This window comes from Salarias fasciatus, chromosome 1 (assembly GCF_902148845.1).
Source record: "Salarias fasciatus chromosome 1, fSalaFa1.1, whole genome shotgun sequence".
Classification (NCBI taxonomy): Eukaryota; Metazoa; Chordata; class Actinopteri; order Blenniiformes; family Blenniidae; genus Salarias; species Salarias fasciatus.
In genome coordinates this window covers 34,401,271-34,419,404 of record NC_043745.1, presented here as the reverse complement: position 1 = coordinate 34,419,404, position 18,134 = coordinate 34,401,271, and the positions used below count along the sequence as shown (strand labels likewise).

General features: G+C 41.1%; 1 protein-coding gene across 1 annotated transcript in view; it reads right to left on the bottom strand.

Annotated features, from left to right (window-relative positions):
• Positions 1-2,892: 2,892 nt before the first annotated feature.
• slc6a5 (solute carrier family 6 member 5) overlaps positions 2,893-18,134 on the bottom strand; it is an 18,726-nt gene continuing 3,484 nt past the window's right edge. Inside the window, exons 5-15 of the mRNA XM_030095358.1 lie at positions 16,979-17,135; positions 16,451-16,583; positions 14,894-15,028; positions 14,674-14,777; positions 13,977-14,101; positions 13,654-13,766; positions 10,209-10,340; positions 9,746-9,845; positions 7,908-8,008; positions 6,053-6,220; positions 2,893-3,048 (exon numbers count right to left, since the gene is read on the bottom strand). Of these exons, the coding sequence (XP_029951218.1) occupies positions 2,893-3,048; positions 6,053-6,220; positions 7,908-8,008; positions 9,746-9,845; positions 10,209-10,340; positions 13,654-13,766; positions 13,977-14,101; positions 14,674-14,777; positions 14,894-15,028; positions 16,451-16,583; positions 16,979-17,135 (1,424 nt within the window). The remainder of the gene's footprint in view (positions 3,049-6,052; positions 6,221-7,907; positions 8,009-9,745; positions 9,846-10,208; positions 10,341-13,653; positions 13,767-13,976; positions 14,102-14,673; positions 14,778-14,893; positions 15,029-16,450; positions 16,584-16,978; positions 17,136-18,134) is intronic.

Here is an 18,134-nt window from a genome sequence, read left to right as displayed (position 1 = left end):
ATAGGTGCATCAAGGCGAGGCATCCTGGGAGAAAAAAATCCTGTAAATCTATGCTTCTTTCTTCAATCTTCTCTGAGACCAGCCATGCAAACGTCTGATTGACAGTTATGTGAAGTTCAATTATACTAACACAGAGACAAACGCGCACACACGCACACACACACACCCACCCCCACACACATACATACGCACACACACACACAAGCATACACGGACATTCATTATTAATAACAAATAGGGTTCAATGCACCACGTCCTAACAAAAGCAACACAGTGTAGCAAGCAAGCTATTCAACACTAGGGCATTTGTGCTCATTAAATGATTATATAGTATGTTTTTTTAAATGATACAGCCTCTTTAATTTTAAATGTGCTCTTTTCAGGTCACAGTCACAAAAAGACATGGCTTAGAGAAATATAGGGAGACCCTTATGCTTTTAACAAAGGTTATTGCATCCATACCTGCAGCCTCTGTGGATTACATCTAACCGGCTCCAGAATTAACCACCCGCCATGATAAAAGCATTATAACGCAAAACGGGACTTTGTGTGTCACCGCCGAAATGCATTTCCAATCAGTTGAAAAGTGGAACAGGGCTAATTGCGTCTGAGTAGATGTGAAGGTGTTACTTTGAAGGTAATTGGTTGGCAGCCCGCGAAGCAAAAGTTGGCCACCTGTCATGTAACATTTCAAGAGGCTACAAAGCTAGCCGGGCCTCCTGCTGAGACGCACCGGACGGGTACCGCAGGCAGCTACATCTGGAGATGGCATTTCACGCCCCCAGAAGCATTAGTACAGTCACTCATTTGTGCTCCCGCGCTGCAGTGTCCCAACAGCACGGCTGTGAAATGTGTGCTAAACTACAGTAATACGGCTGCTTCTGACTGACCACAGTGCGAGTCAAAGGACCTGAAAGGTTCCACTGATGGTTGTCAAGCTTCCAGCTGATTATGAAAGTGTTCAATATGTGTATGTTGTGCCATACCAATCTAAAGTTTTGTATGTTTTCTACTCAACCTTGTTCTGAATTTTGATTTAAAATTGCACAAAATTGGCCAAAACATCAACCTGCAATCAACGCAGGGTGCTTTTACGGACCAAAAGCAAAGTGGTTCCTGCACCGAGGTCATCAGGAAGAAGCCTTTTGATCACCGCAACAAATATGCATGGCGGTGGATCTGCCGTCAGTTTTCTGTGCACTGTCATTCCTGTAACTACCAGAGTAGTCAGGTGGAATCAAATATATACCTGAGACCCTGTTTTCATGAGGACACACAGAGAAGCAAGAAGAGGCATCATTTTACAAATGACAAAAGGTCTCCAGAGCTCTACCACAAACAACAAGAGACAAAGTACACTTCCAGGATCGAGGGAGGAGGCCTTTCTTTTTTCTTTTTTTAAGTCTAATCTTCACTTGCTCACACATAGCAACTGTTCCTAACATTGTAAGGACGCCACAACACACACGCCCACACACACGCATACTACATAAAGATAGCCTTTTTTTGTGAAGTGTACACTTTGTACAAAATATTACATAGCTAGCAAGAAAAAGATGGTCTTCAGAGAGACACACGCACACGCTCAACGTCAGTCTTGCTAGCTCTGTCCTCTGTGGGAAACTACACATCTAATACTGTATATGTGTATTTTATATATAGATATATATAATATCTTTACTCTCCTAATGTAATGTACATCGCAAAGAAGGTTGTCTGGACAAATTCACAAAACATACAGTGATAAATACACGTCTAAAGTATATGCACAGAGAGTGACTAGTGGGACAGTTTTTAAGACGTCAGAAGGTTTAAATGGCCACGGTGTCATCTACTGAAAAGAATGACACTACACTAGCGGCTTCCTGCGCTCGGAATGTGCTACTTTACATTCTATGTTAATACAACAGGAACACAACTTAATAAATAGACAAAGAGTGAGGGTATCACAAATGGTCCCTCGGGTTCAGAGAGAAAAATAGACCCAAGCTTCTATCGTACTGCAGAGTCGTCCAAGGCCAAAGTGTGTCTACGGAAAGTGGTAATCAGGATGCATTCGCTACTCTACTGGGACGTAGGCACAAATTGCAGATCTTGTAATCTATTCTTGACAAAGCAAAAGCGACTGAGCGGTAGCGGGTGTGAATATACATATAGACCATTGGATGGGAACAAAACGTGATAACAGAGCATAGTTTTTTTTTTTTCTCTCTCTCTCTCCTTATTTTCCAAGGCAGTTGATGTTGTTTGTATTGCCGATGGAATTTTGTGAATTTTGTACACAGATGGAACCAAACAGAACCTCACGGAGCTCGTTCAACCTTTTCTTTTTTTCCTGCCGCTCAATTTTCTTTTTGTTTTTCTATGTCTGCTTGCACCAAAGATGATTCATTATCCCTACACACAGATGTGATAACACACACACACACAGACACACCCTCACCCTCACACACATAAACACACACACACACGACTCCACTAGGAGCAGCTATGGTGAGTCTAATATTGCAAGTGCAGTCTGAGCCGTGTCATTTTATGACACAATTTTTCTCTTGGAATATAGATCCCTGGGAAGGGTTCTGGAGTAATCAGTGGTCATATGTGGGAGGGATGATAGCCCATTAACTGAGAAGAAAGCAGCAGAGGAAGAGGAGACTCCACGTGGGCAGCCACTCCTCCCTGAGAAGAAGAGAGGAAATGAGGAGGACGGGAAAAGGGAGCCTGTCTCCTCGTCCATGTTAACGGGGAAAAAGACAGGAAGCAAAAAGGATGAAGCAAGAGAGGGAGATGCAGGGGGACGAAGAAGAGGAGGTGGAGGGGGAAAAAAAGCCTGTAAGCCCCTTCCACTGCCTCCACCGAGGATTAGAGAAGGTGAATGTGGAGTTCTGGCTTCTACTGGTAGGAACCGAGCTGGAAGTCCTTCGGGGGCAGTTTGAGGCCCAGGGAGTTGGTTCCCAGCGGGTCGATCATGTTCTTGTAGCGTTCTCCGCGGTGCTTCATCAGGAAAGGACCCCAGTCAGGCTGAGGGGAGCAGACCAGCTTCAGACGCTGCAGGAGAAGGAACAGGAACAGGAGGAGGAGGAGGAGGAGGACGAAAACAGAGCATAGGCACACATGACTTCATTGATAGAGCATGTTCCCTGGTGGCGAACGGTCTTCACCTTTATAAGACATTTTGCACGCTCATACACCAGTAGGAATGGACCGAGTGAGATGGGGGACTGAACATGACCCGTTTTGCCACCTGAGTCACATTTGCCCCTGGCCGGCTAAATTCCTTTTATTTTGAATTTTATCAACTGTTGACAGAGCAAGTTCAGTTCCAATTCCTTGCATGGTTAGATCCTCCAAATCTCTTAGGAAAAAAAAAAAAAAAACAACAACAACTTGAATTTCATGGTTATTTTCTCAAAAAAATCACAAAACTTTTCAGGGATTGACAAAGTCAGGGAAAAAAAAATCATGTTTTAGTTCTGTTTTAACCCGTCTTATATAAAACGTAGACTGGCACTGCAAATCCAATTTTTTATTCAACCTATTATTGTTTGTAAAAAATAAAACCATCTTCAAAATCTAGTCTGAAATTGTTCAAAGAGTGAGGTCTAAAAAGCTCTTGACCACATACTGTCTGCTAACAGAAACATAATGTGCATATTTAAATACAAAGGTTTGTAAAAATTACAGCTGCAGACTATGTGACAAACACAAAAACAAATGGTATCTTCTTTTAAATAGAGTTTAAGAAAAAAAAGGAAGGTAAAAATATCATTAGGCCAAACCTGCTCTTCTGGGTTTAATTAGCATCATGAATGTATGCACAAAAAATAGCTCATCTGTGTGCACAAGTGAACTAATGAGCACACATATATATAACTAAGAAATCTTTGTGCATGCCCTAATGTATTCATGGTTGTAAAGATGCAGAGGCTTCTGCACACATTTGTGTTGCATTTAAAAATATATACAACGTTAGTCTCAGTCCCACCATAAGCACCGGGCAATAGGAGAGCAGAGCGAGCAAAGTAACTTCATAAACTTAGATTTAAACTTGATTCATTTCATTTTTGCTAGAATTTATATCTTCTTTGTTTGTGGCCTTAACTTCCTAGTGCAGGGGACGTCAAATACAAATCTTGAAGGTCCACATTTGTTTTTTAAATACATACATGGGTGTGGGCTTCAGCGCCCTGTGGGAGCTCGCGGGGGGGGGGGGGGGGGAATACCGACGGATGCCGGGCAGTGCTGTGCGAAGGAGCGCGCCACAGAGTGGGGCGGCGCAGAACGGTGCTCACACGGAACACGGAGCGTTTAAAGAAGGATTTTTGTTTTATTTTATTTTTTTTCCTATACATTTGCCCTGGGTCCGACCGGACCGCAGTCCGCTAATTGAAGAACCCGGTCCTAGTGTATACTTTATATCTGTCCCTTAGTCTAAGTTTTGATGATGATGATTGTTAAATTACATTTTCCCTTCATTTTAATATCTTCCTTTTTTCAATTTTTTTAAATATCTCTTTTTCATCACTTTTAACTTGTTTTTTTGTGATTTGATATCCAGTCTTCTTGAAATGTCCTTTTAAATGTATTTTAAATTTGCCTACATAATTGCTTTAGATTCAATTTTTAATTGCATTGTCATGGTTCTTCTGTTTTCTTTCCTTGTTCTCTCATCAACTTATCAATGTTTTTGTGAAGCACTTCTTCAATTGTGTCAATCTTCATGAAAATCATAATATGGATGAACGTTGGTTGGCTGGCTGGTTGGTTGGATTCGTAGATGGATGGATGGATGGATGGATGGATGCTTGGTTGGTGAGTTGGCTGATTGGTTGGTTGGATTTATGGATGGTTGGTTGGTTGGTTGGTTGGTTGGTTGGTTGGATTCATGAATGATGGGTGGATGTTGGATTCATGGTTGGTTGGCTGGTTGGTTGGATTCCTGGATGGTTAGTCGATTGGCTGGTTGGATTCAAGAATGGAAGGATGGATGGTTGGTTGGTCAGTTGGTTGGTTGGATTTGTGGTTGGTTGGGTGGATGGTTGGTCGGTTGGTGCATGGATGGATGGTTTGTCTGATTTATGGACATTTCAGTGGTTGGATTAATGGTTGGTTGGGTGGATGGTTGATCAGTCGGTTAATTGGTTGGCTGGTTGGTTGGATTCATGAATGAAGGATGAATGGTGTATATTACACATTTGATAAATAAAGAAAATTGAGGTGCCGTTGCTGGTGTTGTCCAATCCACCAATCACTGCATGCATTTCAGTCATGTGTGAGTTACAATACTATTTTCACCTTCTGTAACCATATAAATTCCTTCTTTCAGTCCCGTTTTAGGTTTTTAGACTTTATTTGTGTTATAGTTACCTGGACTTTCACCACCTAAACGCTCAGTTTTGCGATTTGCTCCTCATAGTTGTGTAAAGCAGCCAATTTGAAACTGAGATCAATTCTGGATTGATACAATATTTTTCCTCCAATGAAGCAAATAAAAAAAAGAAGCTGGAAATTACTTGGTTTTCCCATTTGCTTATTCAACAAAACCTCCAACAAAACAAACAAACTTGTTTAGGAGTGGTGCATAATGCCCTCCTGATGCCTGAGTAAAAAGATGATGATGATTGAAGATTAATTACAAGCAAAGCAATGAGAAATTAGAGGGCAGTGTGCAATTGAGGCTGTTGTCAGAGATGCTCTGAGAACAAAGACGTTAGGACTGAGCGTGGAAATCATCAGCATCAATTAATCAAAGCATTCAGAAAGGGACCCACAAGACTCCTGGAAAAATGTTCAAATTAATACTCAGCCTGCAGCGTACCTCTCCATGCTGAGGAGCCACGGATGGGACTATTGATTTCTTAGACAGTAAGAACGAGTGCGTGTGTGTGTGTGTGTGTGTGTGTGTGTGTGTGTGTGTGTGTGTGTGTGTGTGTGTGTGTGTGTGTGTGTGTGTGTGTGTGTGTGTGTGTGTGTGTGTGTGTGTGTGTGTAGGTGAGACTAAAACCAGAGCACAGGCGACAATGTCTGGCTGAAGCTTCATCTCACTTATTACCTCGATGATTGAGCCGGGGGCCAGGTGCATCTTAATGGCGAACATGATGGGGATCCAGATTACAGAACAGATGACCATGAGCCAGCCGAGAACCATGGACCAAGTGGGGTAGGTGTATTCCTCATAAGTCATCCCATTCCACTGATACAGACTCAGTCCCAAAATGCCCTGCAAACACAAAGAAATGCATGTCAAAGCAGGTCAGCTTTACATGTTTGCACACGTCTTACACAAGGCAATTCAACAAGCTTTACATAGAGAAGGCTTTTAAACAAGGTACACAATCTCTCCATTTGTTGTACTAGAGGGATTCAAACCCTGACCTTCAAGTGATGAGCTTACTGCTATCACTTATAGGTCACCACTCCCCCCTAAACACTGGGAATACACTACAAGGGCAGAATGTAGTTGATAGTTGAAAAAAGGGAAAGAATTGGTGATCAAGTCATGTGGAGAACATGAAAGGAAAAGTCAGACAGGTCACTGCGCTGAATGTGCTCTCATAGATAATAAAATCAAAATCTAGTTGTGTTTTCACATAAAGGTGTTAGATAATCTATTGTTGCAAAATGTGCTCCTCTTGTAGGAGATGACTGCAGTTCATTGTAAAGAGCCACGCCAGTAATAAGCTTTAATATTGAGTCTTAATGTGATAATTTAACTGTACTTTCAATGCAAATACGTAACCAAAACCAACCAATAGCAGACAAAGATTTTGTTGTAGGTATTTGAGTTTTTTTTCCCCAATGAAATAATTTTTTTTTCTTCAGTCAAATTTTACTGAAGGTCAACATTCAGATGACCTCCATTTGTGTCAAATTGAAAAAAAGCAAATGATGCACTTGTTACCGAGACTCAAACATGTATTTTTTCACTTCTCTTTTTTTGGTGTTATGTTTATCTCTTTGTACCATTGGAAGTGCACTGCAGCTGACTCCCCAGGGTTTCCACATGAGCTTTTTTTAATCATTTTTGTTGATTTTTTTTGTCAGTCTGAATGTGCCTGCCAAATTTGGAGAGTTTTCGTGCATGTTTAGCGGGTCAAATTTGCCATCAAACATGCGGGATGCGCAATAATAAGAAACGAACGAAGAACAACAGAGGCCACCTCGCCCTCGGGCTCGGTCCCTAAATACAGCAGTTTTGGTCAGAGAGGAAAGAGGGGGATTACAATGACAGAAGAACGGGGACAACAAATACAGAAAAACAGAAGGATGAAGACAGAAATGCAGTAGATTAGCTGTGGGTTGTGAATCAATGAGCCCTCAGAGGAAATCTGATGTCTCTGGAGTGCAGCCGGATGACCGGCCGGCCGGCTGCTGCTGCTCCATTTGTCATCGTCACCTCTGCACTGGAGTTACACTGGTTTCCATTAAATCCACTGACGTTGATACTGATGCAATTTCTAGCGGTGATATGCCGCTGCAGAATTTTACAGCCTTTACTGTGCAGCGTTGTGATGAACGACTGGTCACTGCAGAGGCGCTTTGCCTTCTGAACATATACATAAAGGTTCCAGGCAAATAAAATGAAGCGACGCTCAAGGGAATGCCAAGAGAAAGCTCATTCACGCACAAGGTGAACATACAAACTAAGCCAGTGCTCTGCACTGCTCCAGCATGCCACCTCTTCATTTTTGGCATCGGAAAGAACTCGAGAATTGGCGACACGACATGAATGGGGAAGGAAGAAATAATTTTCGTTCCCGGTTTAACAGGAGCAATTTCTCCTCTGTTCCTTTCCAACTGCGAATCAATGAACTTGAAAGCAGGCGGCGAAAATGGAAACGTTTTAAGCCGCACATGTCCGTCTGTGTGCGGGTGCATCAGGATAAGACGGGCAAAACAAAACATACTGTCAGGATGGTCGGAGTCACAAAGGCCCAGCACACCCTCCAGAACTGGTTTGGCTGGAAACCAATCATCATTTCAATGTCCTCACAAAACCTCTGCAGACCTGAAGACAGAAAGACAAAGGGAAAGATGGGAAATGAAATTTTAAAAAAGAAAAGAGACTGGATACAGCCAGAAACACAGACAGAGGAGACAGAGAATGTGACCCGGGTTTAATAAGGTCTCTTAAAAAAGGAGGATCAGCAAATTCAATCCATCCTTATGGCCGTCTGCGGGAAACAGAGAGAGAGGGAGAGAGAGTGACACGGGGTGAGAGAAAAGTATCAGTTTCTGTTGTCTGAGGGGAAAAGTGAGGGAGCAGATGGCTTCATTCCTCCGCCTTTATTGACTGATAACGGTGAGTGACACAGAGTCACACCATCATTTCAATATGTCACCTGTACTGATGCTCCGACAAACTGGAGGAGAGCCATTTGCTTTGCTTGGTAACAGTGTCATGAAACACACACCTGAGCTCTGAGCCTGTGTGTGTGTGTGTGTGTGTGTGTGTGTGTGTGTGTGTGTGTGTGTGTGTGTGTGTGTGTGTGTGTGTGTGTGGGATTTTCACACATCACGACAGAGACCCCTGGTGGTCACTGCCAGACATTTAGCTGATCTGTCGGTTTCACTTTTAACCATTTATGAGCCAAATGAACATGTTTGATAACTTTAACCCATTTTTAATTGATACCAATCAAACAATACATCTTTTTAGTGCTGCTGTTGTGTGTGCTTCTCCTTTGAGCTTGGAATTAAAGTGAGAAAAAGATTATTAGGACAACTGAATATGCACTGTGCACAAGTGACTGTATAACCTTTTAAAATATATCAAAAGCCCAGTCTTTCGTTTTCAACACTTTGTTTTAGCAAAGACGATAACATATGTGACGAAAGTGGTGCTCAGTTGAGCAACAAAACTTTAAACAAAAACCAGTGAGAAAATTGCAACTCTAGAGAGTTTTTTGAGCTAGAAACGCTACCGTATGAGCTTTCAGTCAGTTTGCGGCATTTACACATTTACATATGAACAACATCTGGGTACTCTGGCATCCAGATCTCCAAAGATTTAATGAGTTCCCTACAAAGGTACAAAATCTATGTATCCTTGTTTTTACTAATGATTAACTTCATTTTTTAAATCAATGATACTGCAACTTTAACTATTTGAAATTCAAACTACATATTTATTATTTGTTATTTTCTTAATATGTTATTTAAAAAATTATCTCTTTAAAGAACATTACTGTAACTCTGGACTAAAACTCCACAGTTTCCCTATCCGTAGGTATCACACACTTACTGTCAGACCTGTGTCCCACCAAGGAGGGAACAGCTGTTGCAATGGGCTATATGCACAGCTCCATTACTTCCTGAAGTTCAGACAGCACCTTTATTTCCTGTCTTTCATGGTAGGATGAACTGATTGATCCAGGTGTGTCTGGCCTCAGTAAATGGCCAGACACACCTGGATTCATCAGATCATCCTATCATGAAAGACAGGAAATAAAGGTGCTGTCTGAACTTCAGGAAGTTATGGAGCTGTGCATATAGCCCATAATATTATTATTTGCTTCTGCTTCTTCTTCTCGTCTTGAACTGTGAACACACTGAATCCCAATGTGACTCGTGACACCATCTTGTGGTAGAAAGTGATAATACAAGGCTTTACAACTGAGTTATCTTGATATATTGTAGTACTTCATTGTAGTATCTTACAGTACAGTAATGTACTGTTTTTAATTCTTCACTCCATGCCACGTATGTAAATTACTAAATGATATCAGAAAATGAAGGCACTCACCATAGAGGTACGAAATCCCCACCAACTCAAAGATAGCGATGATGACCAAAGAATACGATGCTGCGAAAGTGTCCACCAACTGCAGCATATACATCCCACTCTGTAACACACACAAACATGCACACACACACACACACACACACACACACACACACACACACACACACACACACACACATCAGAAACTCTGACAGTTGTAACTTTCACACTAACATGTACCAGAACGTGAATCCTCCTTTCAGCCTGGGTTTTAGTGTCTACAGGGGTTTTAATAAGACTCAGCCTATTGTTCCACTCACCGAGCTTGCCCTCTGAAGGCCATAACTTCACTTTACATGCAGAAAAAAAAAAAAAAACTGTCAGCTTAGTTACAGTAAGAGCCGCGGGGTGTGATGAAAAGCCTCCAGTGTCCCTGCGGTGTGGTGTCGGCAGGAAAATGTGTGCCTCTGTGTGAGTGCCGTACCTCGGTGATCATGGGAAAACCCAGGATGAAGAAAGAGGCGCAGCAAACCAGGGTGAAGAGCGGTTTGTGTTTCCTCAAGTACTTGGGGAACTCATCAGACACCGAGGTTACGATGGTCTCGATGGTGGCAAACTGGAGGAAGGAAACGAGAAGGAAGGGAGAAATAACAGGCATTACTTCTCTGTGTATCAACTCCTGTAATAACAGTTATTCATAGTGATGTTATTTTAAAATACACACAATACAACCAACATATTTTCTGCAAAATGTGTTTTACAGACAGCTAAAAAAAAACAGGGAGTTGTAGGAAAGTCTGAGGGCCACGGGGAAGTCTGTTTCCTTTTAACTTATCTGAGGAAACTGTGAAAGAGAAAGAAGTTTTGGGTTAAATCATTTCATTAACAGCAATTACTGTCTGTCTTTCTGCCTGGTTGACCTGTTGACCTGTTCACGGTGCATCCTGCCCTCGTCCATCATTAGCTGGACACTGGCTCCCTGCACAGGACGAAGCCGTATCGAAGATGGATGGACAGACGAACCCGCTGTCAGCAAGTTGAACTAATCTGAGCCTCTGCTGCTGTCAAACCTTCAACTCACCGTGTTCAGGCTCAGGTTCACTCGACACACAGATTTCAACGTAATTTGATTTATTTTGGAAAACAAATAAAGTACGTTAGGCTAATCCTGATGAGGAGATGTGCAAACAGATAAATACGAGGAGTTCACTTGACAATAGGAAGGCCTGACAGATGGAGGGTGTCTGGAGAATAGCTGATGCATCGTGATGCTGAAAAGGAACTCGCAGCCCCGAGGACAACAGTGAATATATAAACAGGCAAATTGAGAGAGAGGTTGGAACGGTGTGCGTGAGAACACTGGAAACTCACAGTCACCGAGCGGCGTGCCACCGCTTCTCCCCTCCTCTCCTTCCTCCTGAGCTCCCAAAACTAATTTCCCGTCAACACGCCAAGCCTATTACAGCCCGGCTGATTTCTGTAACAAAGCCACCGAGCCTCTCCTCCGAGCCGCCGCTGCCAAGGCAGAAGTAACATTATCATTTACTGTTACTGTTGACTTGGGCCTTAATGCGGCGCCGTGTCCTCCCCTCCTCCGCTCGGCTTAGCGCCGTCGCCGCAGCACTTGAAGGAGTTTTATCTGGAATTGTTTGCCCGGGATTGTACGTGGAGCCACTTTGGACTTTAAAAAGCATCCAGGAGAGTGAAGTGTTTGTTCACTGAAGTCACGCCAAGAATGACTCAGAGCAGGAAGTGACACAAATGCGCTTCTGAAGCTGCGAGTGTCACACTGGAAGAGTGAGAATGAGGACGATCTCATTTCAGCTGCTTTTACTGACTGTGGGAAATGAGCAAATTAAGCTGAAAACTCAATATTACGAGAGATAAATTTAATCCGATCAACTGACACACAGCAATATTCCCACTCATAGTGAGTTCTGTCTGGTTGACAGTTTCTCATTAGCTCAGTTTGGCCACCATAAACTTGCACTTTTCATTTGTTTGCCCTTCATATCTGCTCCTCAATAAACAGTTACAAGAAAGTTCTTTAAAACAGCACTAGTGTTACTTTTCTAGTTACTGAAAAGAGAAAGTGGCAAAAAAGAAAAGCCATACAGCAGATTGAGTTTAATCAAAATCAATAAGGTAACCTGGAGTTTAGTGAAATAGTAACTGTTAAAGCTAAAGCTTTGACTAAATCCAAAGCTCAGTAAACAGAAGAGATTGAACGCAGTGTGCGCAGGCTGTTGATTACAAGTTAAATATCTGTCAAGCACTCGAGGAATCCTGCAGGGAAATGTTCTGTTGTTTGTTCTGAAACAATAAGGGTGCAACGTGAAGGTAACACAGAAAAGGGATACTTTAGTAGTTATGAAGTAATATTCTGAGATGATAAGAAAATAAAAATGAATATATTCTCACTTTGAAGTGATTAAGCACTATAAAAAACAGTTTTCTATCTTCAGATGAGTTTTTGATAAACGTCCAACATGCTGAAGTTTTAAAATGTATGGAACTATTATTGAATCCTGTTTTGTGTGTTTAAGCTTTCGGATCGTGCTCACTCAGCTGAGTTTTACTGTTTGGAAGCTATCAGCTCATGGAGGCCATTGTCCTGCTGTTTCATCTCTATATGAAGCGTAACTGGAGCGGCCCTGGCAGATGGTTTGATGTTACAGTGAGGACGAACTCTGATGTTCACTTTGTTTTACTCATAAACCTGATGATTATCACCTTTAGCTGTGTGTCTGGCAAACTGAACTCTAAAGAGTCACATGATAAACCAGTTCAGATGACGGATTTATGCACTGTCATGGCGTTCATTTGTGATTCTGCGGTTGAATGAAGCGTCCAAAACTTGTAAAGGAAGCGGACTATGATGGCAGATGAGCTGATGATGTACTTCGATAGTTACATTGACTTTACCGTTGTTGTTCTTAAACTTTAGGGTCAACTCTCCAATCAGAAGGAGCCCCTTTGCTCCAGTACCTGGGGAGCTCCTGCACTTCAGCTGGAATCAGTCACAGTGGGTGTTCTGCATGAGTAATTATGCTAATTGGGTCAATGCTGCAGAGTTTATGCATTACTTAATGGCACTACTGAAGTTAAGTGTTTACTTTGGAGCAAAGAGAAAGTCACGACAGTTCAGTTTTCAAAGGAAACTCGAGGAACAGAGGAGAAACTGTAGCTGCAATCAAACTGTCTTATGGAACACGTACAACTGTTTTTGTTGGAAAAACATGCTCTAGTGCCAATATTATATTTTAAATGTTATGATCATTAAGAGGTAAACGTGGTTTACACTTTCGACTCAATGCCATGGAGTTGTTCCATACTCTGAAGACAGGATTGTGTTTTTCTGTTTGTGGAATAGTGGTTAGCGCTGTTGCCTCACAGGGAGAATACCATGGGTTTAAATCCAGCTTGGGGCTCTCTGTGTTGAGTTTGCATGTTCTTCCTGTGTGTGCTCGCGTTTTCTCCAGCTGGACTCAGCTCAGTTTCAGAGGGCGTCTTCTGTTTAGGTGACCTCTGCAAGGGTTTAGGATTCCATCTAGTGGATCGGCACTGGAATTACAGCCGGATTTGACTATTTGAAAAAGTATAAGTGAACACTATTTCAGCGTTTCCCAAAACATGGTTTAGAGAGCTTGTTTCTGTGTCTGTGTGAGAGACAGAGGGAGACGGAGAGAGGAAATGTGCATGCATATCTCTGCCATTTGCGCATTTGTGCTTTAATGGAGCGGGGATACGGGGTTTCACTCTGACGGCTACTTTAGTTAGTGATATATTTTCAGTTTAACGTGTTTTATGTGGCATTATTGTATCATGTGAAAGTGCTATACAAATATAGACTGAGTGATTTGATTATTTACAGCACTGTAGGATAAATGCACACAGACGTACAAGGATATGGAGAGTATAGCGCTCACCATTGTATCCAGGCCCAGAGTCAGTAACATGAGGAAGAAGATGATCGCCCAGAAAGGAGACAGCGGGAGTCTGGTCAGGGCCTCTGGATACACCACGAAGGCTATGCCTGGGCCTGACACACACACACACACACACACACACACACACACACACACACACACATCAAGAGATATATGCATGGGTGTGTGTATAAACAGCAATAATGAGGATGTAGTGACAGAGGATCACAACATTGGTTAAAAAAAAAAAAAAAAAAAGGGATTTGTTCAGGTGTCCTGCAGCGAGCCACACTGACCCCCTGCCTGCTGGTTTGGCATCTTACCTTCATCTGCCACGTCCTCTATCGGCACTTTTAACTCGTGTGCCATGAAACCAATGACCGAGAAGATGACAAACCCTGCAAATATACTGGTGGCACTGTTTGTACACGACACTATAATAGTGTCCCTGCAAGAAAAGGGAAAGAAAGCATATAAAAAAGAGAAGCTAAATTAGAAAGTATGAGATATTTTTGCAAGTCTCAAAACATGTAAACACATGCAAGTGATTTTTGTGTATTTTATACACACAAATTAAAGCTCCAACAGTGACATCTAGTGGCTAGAATGATGGGGCAGTGCACTTTTTTTTAATTTTTAAAATATCAAACTTGTGGAGAAAAATGTTGAGATCTTGGCAATGCAAAGTGTCAACATCCTTTTTGAATGAAAATGCATGTTTGAATGTATTACTTTATTTGGGTTTCAACAAGTAAGTGATAAATCAAGTGTGGCATAAAGTGTAAATTTGTCCATTGCGATATTTTGTGGCAAAACAAACTTCAAGATATTTGTTTTGTTATGTTATGTGAGAAAAAGTCGGGGTCGACAACAAAGTGAGACAAAATGAAAGAAACACTTTACTGCAGACTGCAAAAAGCAACATTTATTCCTGATATTTCTATCAGACATACAGATACAGCATCATGCATCTGTGGAGATTCGTCTGCCAGAAGCATAGTTTACCTTTTGAGTGTTTACCTGTAGCAGTTATTGTGGAACTTATTGTAGGAAGACAAAGTAATGAGTCCTCCCCAAGCAGCCGACAGAGAGAAAAAGATCTGTGTGGCTGCATCTTTCCACACCTGAAGACGAGAAGCAAATAAAGGTGAAGAATTGGGGATATTGGTTCAGCTAGTTCATTAGAGCGTGTAGGATTTTCTTTTTTTTTTTAAATCTGTTAAAATGATTATTTGTGTACCTTTGCATCAATGAGTTTTTCCCATTTTGGTGTGATAAAGTAAAGGATCCCATCTCTAGCACCAGGAAGAGTGACGCCTCTGATCAGAAGGATGACCAGCACCACGTAGGGAAACGTGGCTGTAAAATATACCACCTGATGAGGCAATGTGACAAGATACAATATATGAAACACAGTGAAAAGATTCAGAAAACAAAGCAATATCATTGAAAATTAAAACTGCGTTGATGACCCGATTCCACTTTTTATGCATCATTTTCTTTATTTTAGATTCATTTTTAACAACCTTCCATCCAAAAATAACTACTGTGGAAAAAAAGACTTAAGCATAATTACATGCTTTGAAAACGATCAAACTTAATTTAGCAGCAAATTTCGACATCTAAATTACTTTACTGTTGAAACAACTTTGCACGGTTTGTTTCTAAAACGTTGCATGTCACCAAACAGTCCAGTAGAGGGCGGCACAACACAACAATTCTCTCATGCTCAGTGACGATAGAATTTAACAAAATGTAGCCCTCGGGAATTAAGAGAGAATGATAAATATCTCATCCACCGTATCTATTTTAGATAAGCAAAGTGTATAAAACCTACAAAAATATCATTTATTTCCAAGAAATGCAGCTTTATTTGTGTATTATTGGCTGACTGCAGGTAAATCACATATATTGTTATATTATGGACTTTTTATATGGAAAAAGGCCAAAATTGTGACATTATTGGCTGTTGTATTGGATTTTAGTGAAAAGATACACAATTACTAAAACATCAAATGTACATTGTAAAGTGTAATTTGAACAAAACGGTATGGTTTCTCTAATTACATTATTTTTTTCCTAAATGAATTCTGCATATCTTTAATAAATGTACATACAGTCCCTGCACATCGTTTTTGAAAGGAAAATCCTTCATTCTATTCATTATCAGCGCAAATGAAGCATAACTCTGCAGTTTTATTGAAAATGTCTGTCATGAAAACTAGCAATTTAGACACTGAAAAGTTCATTGTTATTTTTCCTCATGAAAATACTCCTCACGTTGTGTGGGGTGCGGTGATATGCCTATTTTTATTCTCAGTGAAGAAAAATACATGTTACAAGTAAGTTGTGTGTAAAATACTTGTGACACTTAGAGATTCAAAATCGAAGCATGTTTTTATCCACATGAAATAAATAAGAATCTATGTTTGCTAACATATTTTAAGAAATGCGTTAGCATTGGGCCTTTGTTCCCTTGCTGACAAGCTCGCCTCTTGTATGCTGCACATTTCATCACGAGGGGGCGCTTTAAAGCCGAAAAAGTTACAGTTTTCTTAGTCTTTTTAGTGGGAGGCACGTGCAGAATTCACAAAGGGACAGGGGGATTGTGAACCTATTTTCATGGAAAAATTGAAGATTTCCCCCCAAATACATCATTCTGAAACCATCTAAAACTCGATGTCAACATGTTTTCCTGCAAATCATCTCCAGCAACAACAGTTTCCACCTCTGGATTGAGGTGCAAATAACAAACAGGGGGTTTAAAAAGTAACTACAGGTGAGTTCTTCTTGTTACCTTTCCTGATGATTTGATTCCTTTGGCCAGAGAGGCGTAGACAATGAGCCAGGCCAGGAAGAGACAGCCTGCCAGAGGCCAGCGGATGTCTCCTGGATACTCAATCCCTTTGGAAATGTGCAACACGTTGTACCTGCAGGTGGGAATTCATTTAAGTTTTAGCCTGAGCCACAATTCTCCTCTTATTGTCAGTGTAACTTGCTCCTTGAACTCAGCAACCATCTCAGCATACAACTCCTCAGGCCAAAACAATGCACAGGTCTTATTTTACATTTCATTGGAAAAAAAAAAACTAACATACGATTAGAATGTTATTATGACTTATTTTCTGTATGGCAAAAATTAAATGAAAACTACAATTACTTAATAAAATTTTACTTTTGTGTAATTAAAAACCTTGTTTACTGCAAACTTTGAGGGCTCTAGAGGGTATTCAAATAAATAATGAAGAGCAAGTTGATAAAAAAAAAAAGACTCAATCTGACAATCAAATGAAATCCAGATCTGTTCTCATCAGTCTTGACTCACTTGAAGTATTCCTCACTGGGACTGACGTAGGTCTTGTTGCCACCCACAGTCATGTTTATCAGCTTTGTCAGGTTTCCCACAGCGTTTGCAGACAGACAGAAAGAAGAGTTCTGGACGGACATGAAGGTGAAGTTTGCATCCCGCACGATGCACGAGTCTGTTCCAATCAGAAACCAACACAAGTCAACCGGGGAGAAAGGGACACAGAGAGAGAGAGAGAGAGAGAGAGAGAGAGAGAGAGAGAGAGAGAGAGAGAGAGAGAGAGAGAGAGAGAGAGAGAGAGAGAGAGAGAGAGACTCTCCAGGAACACATGGATCTGATTCATAGAAAAGTGTCTGCAATGACAATGTGGACACACTTTAATGCAAAAAAAAGAAAGATTCTATAGAAAAGGAGGGCAACACTTTCTTCTGAATTATTATATTTTCAATAAATCCACTATTCAAAAATGTTATGGGCGTACCGTGTTCTCAATTCTAACAATTAAATCTTGTCTTTTTTACTTATTTCGATCAAAATATGACAGTAAATGATAGCTGGATCTGCAACAATTTAGCAATAGGTTGAAGAAAAAGTCCTACAAACACACATTTTATAAGAGAGCTCAAAGAGCATAACGGTCATCTTCTGTCTATAGCAGCAATTCACATTTCAAGTCAGTGGGATTTTACTTTGGTTTTTGATGTGATAGATGATTTCTGTTTTTCTCTTTTTGAGATGGTTGTGTTGTTTGAAGTAAACGTTTGCATTTTGAGGACCACACTGAATGAAAAAATCACTATGAAATACTGTGACGACTAATACTATTAGTCTGCATTGCACGTGTAAAACATATTCCTTACTGGAGGCTTCATTATTTGAAAGGTTTGAGTTTGAGAGAGAGAGAGAGAGAGAGAGAGAGAGAGAGAGAGAGAGAGAGAGAGAGAGAGAGAGAGAGAGAGAGAGAGAGAGCGAGAGCGCGAGAATGGAGTGTAGTTCACAGTGCAGCCAGCAGGGGTCAGTCTCGGGCTCACTGCAGCACTGCAGCAGCTCCTTCAGTACAGTAAATTTGTCAAGCAAGCAGTTTTTGTGCTGATTTCACAGGATCTCTAAATGCAAATAATCCCCAAAATTTACCCGATTTTAATTTTTATTCGACGCACATCGACGTCAAACG